The sequence below is a fragment of the Colobus angolensis genome, unplaced genomic scaffold, assembly GCF_000951035.1.
Source record: "Colobus angolensis palliatus isolate OR3802 unplaced genomic scaffold, Cang.pa_1.0 Scaffold17, whole genome shotgun sequence".
NCBI classification, from domain to species: domain Eukaryota; kingdom Metazoa; phylum Chordata; class Mammalia; order Primates; family Cercopithecidae; genus Colobus; species Colobus angolensis.
The window spans coordinates 48,985-59,529 of NW_012114821.1; the positions used below are offsets into that span (position 1 = coordinate 48,985).

General features: G+C 48.8%; 1 protein-coding gene across 2 annotated transcripts; it reads right to left on the bottom strand.

The window, feature by feature from the left end:
- Positions 1-8,555: 8,555 nt before the first annotated feature.
- On the bottom strand, positions 8,556-10,545 carry LOC105508949 (chromosome unknown open reading frame, human C8orf33). Of its 2 annotated transcripts, none has more exons than XM_011937980.1 (5): positions 10,499-10,545; positions 10,099-10,410; positions 9,848-9,932; positions 9,536-9,682; positions 8,556-8,970 (listed from the first exon to the last, which is right to left on the bottom strand). In XM_011937980.1, exons 1-5 carry the CDS (start codon positions 10,502-10,504, stop codon positions 8,831-8,833), a joined length of 690 nt encoding a protein of 229 aa, XP_011793370.1. In that variant the 5' UTR covers positions 10,505-10,545; the 3' UTR covers positions 8,556-8,830. The 2 variants fall into 2 exon arrangements, with proteins under 2 accessions (XP_011793370.1, XP_011793371.1); XM_011937981.1 differs by having other exon boundaries at positions 9,536-9,679; positions 10,499-10,543.

Genomic DNA, 10,545 nt, shown 5'->3' on the forward strand with positions numbered 1-10,545 from the left:
AGTCCCTGCTCAGTGGAGTACATGCAGCTGCTCAGTATCAACTGCATGGTGGCCGTGGCCACAGGTAGGACCTCCACAGGTGGAGGGTGGCCACTATGTCAATGTGAACACCAACTTCTTGATCTACTACATTGTCTCCCTGGAGCCTGACTAGGGAGGCCTGGGGGTACCATTAGCCACAGGAAGTGTTAGGTATGGGCTCTGCAGATGATCTGCACATCCACAGCATGCTGCTGCAGATGCCGATAAGGCAGATCCGGGCCGAAAAGTGATCTCTGTGCCCTTCCCGGAGTCTGTTCTACTTGCAGCAGCACTGTGCCCAGAGAGTGGTTAGGGTTACCAGATAGGGTTAGAGTTAGGAACTCTCCCTAACCCCACTGGACTGACCACCTGGTCGCTGCAGAGGGCAGGAGAGTCTGCAGCAGCATCTTCCCCTAGGCAAAGCCAGGGTCCAGGCCCCTCCTTCCTGAGCCACAATGCTGACCACTGACCAAGAGGACACAGCTCAGCACTGATAAATACTTTCATACACACTGGATGGAGTGGGGGGAAAACTGAGACAGGAGACTCACCATACTGTACCAGGTATCATGAAAATTTCCATCGATTCCTCAACATTCTTTCCCTGCCAAACAAAGCCACTTGTATGTTTTGATGCTCTTCAAAAATTAAAAATAAAAAATGCAAAAATAGGTAAGAAAATGTGTGGTATTTTAAGTCCAGGCACGGTGGCTAACGCCTATAATCCCAGCACTTTGGGAAGCTGAGGCACGAGGATCACCTGAGATCAGAAGTTTCAGACCAGCTTCATCAACATGGTGAAACCCTGTCTCTATTAAAAATACAACAATTAGCCGGGCGTGGTCGCACATGCCTGTAATCCCAGGTACTCAGAAGGCTGAGGCTGGAGTAATCGCTTGAATCCAGGAGGCAGAAGTTGCAGTGAGCCAAGATCGCACCACTGCACTCCAGCCTGGGCAACAAGAGCAAAACCCCATCTCAAAAAGAAAAAAAAGAAAGAAAGAAAAGAAAATGTGTGGTATTTTAAAAACAAGTTTGTTAAGGTTTAATTAACATCTAGTACGATGTGCATATTTACAGTTTACAAATTTTAGAAGAAAAATTTAAGTTCTATATTACAATACCTTACAGTCAAACTAGGGCAAAATATTTGTGACTCATGTCATAAAAAGCTTATTTTCCTAATTTATGAAGTCCTATAGACTGTAAGAAAAAGAGAAACATAAAAAAGAAAAATGGGCAGCTGCTATGTGGAAAGGATGCTGGGCCATCCCCAAACACCTGTTCCTCCCTCACATAGACATGGAGCTGAGCTGTGAGGTGGCCAGCCAGCTCTGAGGTGGCTATGGAATTGGTCTTGGTTTCTGAGTTGTGAAGGGGAGGGGTTTGTGCGCCACTTTCCCGGAAAGGCCTTAGGAAGCTCAGGGCATGACCTGGACTCCTGCATGGCCCAGGAGTGTCTGCCTCATATGAGGGACAGCACAGGCCAATGACAGAAAGGCAGTGAGAACTTTCCCTAGGGGCAAAATAGGCTAGACACAGAGCCACCAAGGTGCCGAATGTATAAAGCAGGACAGACCTCATATTCTCACTGTTTGCCCCCACTCCCTTCTTACAGGAGACAACAAGGACCCAGAAATCTACCACACTTATTGGAAAGGTCAGAAAACCAGCCAAATGGAACCCACGTTAGTCCAATCTTCCAGGAGCAGGGACCAGCAAATCAACACCATGGCCATGTGCCCTGTTCCCCGACGTTGCCAAGGGCCTGTCTCAGGACATGGCAGGGAATAGAGAGGCAAGTCCCACTGCCTTGCCCTACTTCAGGAAATGCTGGGATACAGGCCAGCTTGTTACCCCACCACCCTCACTTGCTAGGAGAGAACAGGGACCCTGGCCAACTGCCCTCCATTCTTTTTGCTCCCCAACTCCCAGTATACAAGCAAGACCTGGCAAAATGACACCTGATGCCCCACACTCCAGGAGACACAGAGGGACCCAGCACACCCCACTTCCCCAAGCTTCTAGGAGATGGTGAGGACCCCATTGAGTTGCCCCTTACTGCTACTGTGTCACTATCAGGAGAGCTGGGGGACATCGGCAAACTACCCCCAACTGCCTATGTGACTCACTTCCATGAAAATGCAGGTGCTGCTGCCAGTGGCATTCCCTCTTTTCAGGAGATGGCAGGGAAGCTGATAAGCCCATACCCACAGCCACACCATCCCTCCAAGTGAATGCAGGCACCCTTGCCAGCCAGCTCCTTCCTGGAGATGATGGGAAACCCTGCAATGCCACCGCTCTGCTCTACAATTCTTCCAAGATGTGGTGGGAAAACACCCCATCCACTTTCGTAAGACAAGCAAACCCTTGCTGCCCCTCTTCCAAAGATGGCTGGGAGCCCCTTCCATAATACAGAAGGGACACTAGCATGCCTTCACTGGCTGCTTCTGTCTCTTCCAAAGAACTGTGGGGCCCCAGGAAGCTGCTCTGCCTTGCATTCTGCCATTCCCCATATCCAGAAGATGGCAGTGACACAGGCAAGCTGACCCATGCAGTGGATGTGGCACCAACTTGAAGACAGTAGGGAATCCCAGATTATCTTCTCGGCCACAGCAGGGACATGAGCATGTTGTCCCACTGCCACCTCCCCACATACAGATGTTGGGGACCCAGGAAAGCCATGCCACAATGCTGCTGTGTCTCACTTCCAGGGAAGGTGGGGACTCAGCCATGCCCTCCACACTGCCAGAACCCTCTACTCAGGAATCACCAGGAACCCCTGCAAAACTGCCATTTTAATACACCCCATCTGACAAAAGACAGCACAAACACTGGCAAGACATGCTCTGCAGATGGTATAACTGCACCAAAGCACAGGGAGATGTCACATTGCTCCCTCAATGTCCCTGAGGTCATTCTATTCTGGGATCCAGCATAATTACCAATACCACTGCTGCCGTCTTTCTGGAAATGGCGGTGACCCCAGTAAGCAAAACCCACAGCAATGCAGCTTTTATCAGATGGCAAAGACCTCGCCGAGCCACCAGCCTATGTGAACCCACCTGTCTGGAGAGACAGTAGGGCTCCAGTAAGCCTGGTCCCATCACCAGCTTAAGTTTTTTGTTTTGAGACAGGGTCTTACTCTATCACCCAGGCTGGAGTGCAGTGATGCCATCTTGGCTCACAACAGCCTCAACCTCCCAGGCTCAAGCAAGCCACACATCTTAGACTCCCAAGCAGCTGGAACTACAGGCATGTACCACCACACCCAGCTAATTTTTGTGGTTTTTGTAGAGAGGGTTTTGCCATGTTTCCCAAGTTGGTTTTGAACTCCTGGGCTCAAGTTATTTGCCCACCTCAGCCTCACAGAGTACTAGGATTATAGGCATGAGCCACCATGCCCAGCCCCAACATTTCTGTTTTGTTTGTTTGGATAGAGGGTCTTGTGGTTACCCAGGCTGAGAACAGTGGCACAATCTCAGGTCAATGCAATCTCCACCTCCCAGGTTCAAGCAATTCTCATGCCTCAGCCTCCCAAGTAGCTGGGATTACAGGTGTGCACCACTACACCCAGCTAATTTTTGTATCATTAGTAGAGACGGGTTTCACCATGTTGGCCAGACTGCTCTCAAACTCCTGGCCTCAGGTGATCCACCCACCTTTGCCTGCCAAAGTGCTGGGATTACAAGCATCAGCCACCGTGCCTGGCCCCAAACCAGATTTTTTAGAGACACTCATAGAGCAATCAGCCACTGCTGTCCAGCCACTTACCAGGTGAACATGATGACTCTAACCCCTATATCAAATCTAACCCTAAAATTAACCCTAATTCTAAACTTAGACTTCACCAGTCCTGGCTCTACCTGCCTGTGTTCCACCTGCCCAACCACCCACCCAACCAACCTGAATACCAATGGTTAGGGAGACACAAACCTAGTGGGCAATGACATCCCATACAACCCTGGACTCTACAGGCCAACACGTGTCCCAGGTGAGGACCTGTTCAACAGCTCTTACCAAGAGGGCCTGGGGTATTTTGCAGCCTAATCTATAGGGACGCCCAACCCCGCAGGTAGACTCCAGGACAAAAGTTGATGTCAGGAGAGCAGAGTCAGGGACATCAGGCAGAGGGTGCTGACTCTGGACCAGGCAAGCTAAGGAACATCAGCTGTCACAGCTCAATGTGAGGTGCCATCAGCGCTTAGTTCAGTTCATGGGGCAACTCAACTTGTCACCTCTGTCCTAGAACTGCTAAGCTGTCTAGACAGCCTGTGACTTGGGGGTACATGTTCGTTGGGTGAGAGCAAACGATGCCAAACCCATGAAAAGCAGATGGACCTAGAGTTGGTAAATTTATCAAATGTAATTAAGAAAGTAGATGAAACTTTTTTTTTTTTTTTTGAGATGGAGTTTTGCTCTTGTCGCCCAGGCTGCAGTACAATGGCGTGATCTCGGCTCACTGTAACCTCTGCCTCCCGGGTTCAAGTGATTCTCCTGCCTCAGCCTCCCGAGTGGCTGGGATTACAGGCATGCACCACCACACCTGGCTAATTTTGTATTTTTAGTAGAGATGGGGTTTCACCATGTTGCTAAGGCTGGTCTCAAACTCCTGACCTCAGGTAATCCACCCGCCTCAGCCTCCCAAAGTGCTGGGATGATAGGGGCAAGCCGTGGCACCTGGCCCATTAGTAGATGAAACCTTTTAAGATTTTGAAGAAAAACGTGCAAGCTGTAAAATTATCTTGTAAAGCAACCAAGAAGAATAATTTAAAATCCTCTGTGAGGAAGCAGCTCTGCTCTAAGAATGCTTAAAGAAGAAAATCCAAGGTTGCCAAAAAATCCACTTGTTAAATTGAGGTCATGGGATTTAAACGACATATTAGAAAGCCAGATATCTCTGCACACATTACAAAATAATATGGGTATGTATGAACAAGCTTCCAAGGAAAATGGAACCTGATGATAACCATGGTGAATACAGAAAAGCCCTTAGTTGAGCTCTGCCAGGTTAAGGAAGGGTTTGAGATTAGAGGTGATGGAGGGACTATAGCAGAAGGCAAACAATGATGTTAGTGACAAACAGCTCTGCAAGCTGAGTCTGAATCTATGACCCCAAACCCTAACCTTCACCTAATTTCTAACTCTTAGACCATCATCTCTAACACCTAATATCTAACACTAACCACATCACTGACCCAAAACTAACTCTAACCCAATCCTCACCCTAAAACCTCACCTTCACCCTCTAACCCTTATTTTATCCCCTAAGACTCACCCTAAACCCCCCATCACTCTCTAATCCTCTCCATCATCCTCACCCTAACCCAACCCCAACCTGATCCTCAAGTCAAACTGGGACCCTTAGGCTGGACAGATCAAGAATAGGTGGTTTTAACAGGGCCCAATAGGGAACCCCTGGAAGAAGAACCATGGAGACGCCAGCAAAGGAAAAAAGGGGAAAGATCTGCCCTAGCATCTCCTTTACTCAAGCACTCCAAACTCACAGAAAAAGATTTAAGGGCAAAGGGCCAACCACCAATGGGGGATGCAGGACGGGCAGCACCGTGATAATAAGATCCAAAAGATAAGGACTGTCCTAGTGCAATCATTCAAAGTCCCTAAGGGACAGTTAATTTATTGGCTCATTCTAATATGGAAGACTGAACATCAGATCCATGGGGCATCTCACAAGAGACATGAGTATTAGAAGATTTAGTAAAAGCGTGTTTCAGTGAAATGTAAATCAAACAGTGTTTTGATGGGCACATAACAAGATGGGGCTGGGTAGCGGGCTAAAGACCTGGTCTGAACTGTGAAGTGAATCAGGCTTCTGTTTCCTTGAGATGCAGAGTTCTAAAACCCCTTACTTGAAGTTCTGCATCTGGGTTGTAAATCAAGGAATCTTTTTGAGATCAGACATTTCCTTCCTACTGATGATTTCTAACGGCAAAGTGGCTGTCCATGATTTTAATAAGCAAAGATTCTCAGTGGGAAAACAGACACTCAAGGGGGTCACTATATGACAATTTACATCTGCACAGTGACCATCGAGGAAATCTATTTCCCGAATATGTTATCTTGGCCTGATTAATGACAGGGCAGAGAGCCACCTTCTCGCACAAAGCTGATGTTTACTTTCCTGGAAGCCAGTTATGCTAAGATCTGGAGGAAGAGTCATCCAGGCAAAAGGAAGAGCAAGGTTGAAGACCTTGAGGCAGAATTAAGTCCAGTTACCTCAGGAGCAGAGGGGGACCACATCAGAGAGGCCGTCGGGGCGTAAACACACGCAGGCCTAGGCAGGGCCTTGTACATAAGACTTCATATTGTATCCTAGGTACAATGAAGTCACTGAATCAGGAGACAGTGATCCAACATATATGAAGGGTCAGTCTGGCTAACACAGCAGGCAAGGGAAGAACAGTCATTAAGCAGAATGAGCAGTAGTGAGGATAAAGACAACGTGAAATACTTGAGATTTATTTTGAAGACAGAGCTGATATGCCAGTCAAAGTATTAAAAGTATATATGTAATCCCAGCACTTTGGGAGGCTGAGGTGGGTGGATAACTTGAGGCCAGAAGTTCGAGACCAGCCTGACCAACACGGAGAAACCCCATCTCTACTAAAAATACAAAATTAGCCAGACACAGTGGCACACACCTGTAATCCCAGCTACTTGGGAGGCTGAGGCAGGAGAATCATTTGATCCCAGGAGGCAGAGGTTGCAGTGAGCCAAGATTGCACCATTGCACTGCAGCATGAGCAACAAGAGCAAAGCTCCTTCTCAAAAAAAAGAAAAAAGAAAGTATACAGAAGTATACAGTGCTGGAGAGACAGCAATCGAGGATGACACAGGTTTGCTGCTGAATCAACTAGACAGGCAGTCGTGCCATTCACTGAAAAGAAGCCAAAGTGTGGGGAAAAGAGAGATCAGACTGTTACTGTCTATATAGAAAGAAGTACACACAAGAGACTCCATTTTGTTCTGTATTTGAGATGCTGTTCATCTGTGACCCTACCCCCAACCTTGTCCTTGCAAGAGACATGTGCTGTGGTGACTCAAGGTTTAATGGATTTTGGGCTGTGCAGGGTGTGCTTTGTCAAACAAGTGTCTGAAGGCAGTATGCTTGTGAAAAGTCAGCACCATTCTCTTAATCTCAAGTACCCAGGGACACGTACACTGCCGAAGGTCGCAGGGACCTCTGCCTAGGAAAGCTAGGTATTGTCCAAGGTTTCTCCCCATGTGATAGTCTGAAATATAGCCTCGTGGGAAGGGAAAGACCTGATCATCCCCCAGCCTGACACCCATGAATGGTCTGTGCTGAGGAGGACTAGTATAAGAGGAAAGAAGGCCTCTTGGCAGTTGAGATAGAGAAAAGCATCTGTCTCCTGCCCGTCCCTGGGCAATGGAACATCTCGGTGTAAAACCCAATTGTATGTTCTGTTTACTGAGAAAGGAGAAAACTGCCATAGGGCTGAAGGTGGGATGTGCTCGCAGCAATGCTGCTCTTTATGCACTAAAAAGGTTTATGGAGATGTTTGCATATGCATGTCAAGGCACAGTACTTTTCCTTAAACTTATGTCACAGAGATCTTTATTCATATATCTTACTGCTGACCTTCTCCCTATAATGATCCTATTATCCTGCCACTTCCCTTTTTCTAAGATGGTAAAGATAATGATCAATAAATACTGAGGGAACTCAGAGACCGGTGCCAGCGTGGGTCCTCTGTATGCTGAGCGCCGGTCCCCTGGGCCCACTTCTTCTTTCTCTATACTTTGTTTCTATGTCTCATTTCTTTTCTCAAGTCTCTCATTCCACCTAACGAGAAATGCCCACAGGTGTGGAGGGGCAGGCCACCCCTTCACCAAAGGGAAACCGGAGCCTAATCAAGTGTCTTAAACACGTCAAGTTTGAAATGCCTATGAAACACCCAAGTGGAAATGCTGAGTAGGCAGCTGGGCTCCAGGTATCAGTCGAGTCTGGAAACCGAGTTTGGAAGATACCAGCAAACATCAAGCCACCAACGAGGATTAGGTCACCTGGAGATTCCCAGTTATATGGAACAGAGGGCCTGAGATTGACATGGCCAACATTTAGACAAGAAGTCTGCCGAGGCTCATTCCACGTCTCAGGCCAGAACTGTTAGGGCAAGAAGCTCCTTCCTCCTAAGAAGAGAGCCATGCCTGGTGGGTGCCATGCTGGTTCCCTGAGGATGATACCTGCTCAGGAATGAAGGCAACATGGACAAAGGACCCAGGCAAGGGACTGGACCCAGGGAACCAGACCCCTGCCATCTTCTGTACTTCCTCTAACACAGGTGGTCAGCACACTCTTTCACTTATTATCCAATTTTATCAAAAACAGAGACTAGGGCAATGTGACATAACAGCATTAAGCACTAAACCATTTGACAGGGATTCCTTTCAAAAGTGAAAAACAGTGTATAATTACATACCTTCTCCACTAATCTTTGTTACCAACAGCCACTTAATCTAATCCTAAAGACTGAGTACAATATTCTTTCTATAATACTTCAAACAGCCACTTCAATTTATTGTATATTTTCTAAATGCACCTCTCTCTCTCTGTTCTGAAAGAGAGAATATTTCATCAGAAAACAAATGGGGTCTTTTGCCTATCTGATGGTCTCACACCTTCACAACAGCTCCAAATCCTTGGACCAGGCAGGGACAGACCAATCTCAGGGTTCTCTGCCAACAGAAGTCCTGGAAAGGCTCTGCACTCAAAACAAACCCCTACACCACCCCAAGGGAGGGGGAATGTTCCAGGCTGGGGGAGAAGCTAAAAGAAATTGAACCTAAACTCTTCATCAGGAGTGTCCAGAGTGGCTTTGGTTCTCCCCATAGGGCGAGGCCTGCAGACCCTTCGGCTCTTCTTTCTGGTGGCTCCATCTACAGGCTGCACCTGGGCTAAATAAGCAGCTGTCAGGGGAGAGAAGCAGCATATATGAGAACTGAATAACAACAGCTAACATTACCTGTACAGTTATGTTTGCCCATACAATTCTAACCACTTTGAATAAATTAATTCCTCAAATTTGTAAGGTTGATATTACTATCACCCCCCATTTAGAGAGGTTCAGTAGTTTACAAAAGGTGTTAGTACTGCTATGTAGTAGATTCAGGATTTGAACCTAGCTCATCTGGCTCCAGGAATTGCACTCAAACTGTTATGGGATATGGCTTCATTGCCAGTAGAGAAAGCCAAGACACAAAGACATGAGGCAGCTTTCCCCAAGCCAGGAGCAGGACCAACATAGGACCACACTCTTTCCCGCTCCCCCCATGACCTCCCCACTGCTTCCCAGGTTCAGTGCTGGGGAAAGGAGAGACAGGTCCACGTGCTCTTTCCCTGTTCCCTCAGGCTTCCCTGAGCTCATCTCCTTCCCCCACCAGCCTTGTTGCTCTGGGCCTTCTTCCTTTCATCCCCTAGGCACTTCCTCCTTAAATTAGGCCTTCCTGAATCAACCAGTTGCTAGCTCCTCACCAGATCTGAGAGCCCGCAGGGCCTCACGCCATTCGGCTTCCATCTGAGCCCTATAGTCTCCAAACAAGGAGTGCATCAACTGCCTCTTCCGGGGCAGGGGCGTTCTTTTGCTGCGCAGGGTTCGGATTGCTCCAATAGCCTGCTCTTCTGCGAATAAAAACAAACGACTAGTGAAAACCTGAGAATGAAAACAAACGACTACTGACCTCCTACCGCCCCACCGCAAAGGAAACAACTTCATCCTCTGCCAGCACCTGCAGGCCAGGCGGTGCCACTGTTCACATTCCCCAACTCTATAGAAAGGTCCCTTACTCTGTTTCGGGGTGGGTTTCTGCCTCTTGAGGCCAAGCTCCAGTTGTTCCACACACCAAGCCAATTCCTGGGCCAAATGCTGCGCCTGTGACGGATTTGGGGAAGTGGCTGTGAGAGGCCACTGGGACACAACACAGCGCCTGGCACCATCCCATCCCCCTCCCCGCCTTAACTCCGCGGACCCCAGATCACATGTGCCCGTGGATTCGCACCCGGGGATTCCACCCTTCCTGACTGATGCCCGCCCTTGCCTGGGCCTCCGCGCTTAAGGGAACTTCTTCTGGGGCGGGTTTCTCTGGGGCCTTCTCCCCTCCATTTGCCACAGAGGCCCTGTTCCGGGTTTTCTTCTTATTCTTTCGTTTTTTCGAGGCTGCACTGCTTTCATCGCCTAACGGGTGCGCTCTGGTGTCGGCGTTACTGCTCGTGGGTTGCCCTGCGCAGAGACAGACAGTGGAGGGATTCCGGATGCTGGAAACCACGCCGGGAAGCCGGTGTCTGCGGGACGCGCAGGGAGTACCCGGGCCTGGGGCCGCCGCTGCCTCCCCGGCAAGATGTCCTAGGGCCTGGAGAAAGGGGAGCAGCACGAGGGTCACGGAGGGCCACCAACAGTGCAACGCCCAGCCACCCGCGCGTCTTCTCCACACCGCTCACCGCCATGCTCCGCAGTCGCCACCGGAACTACGCGAGGCGCAGAGTGC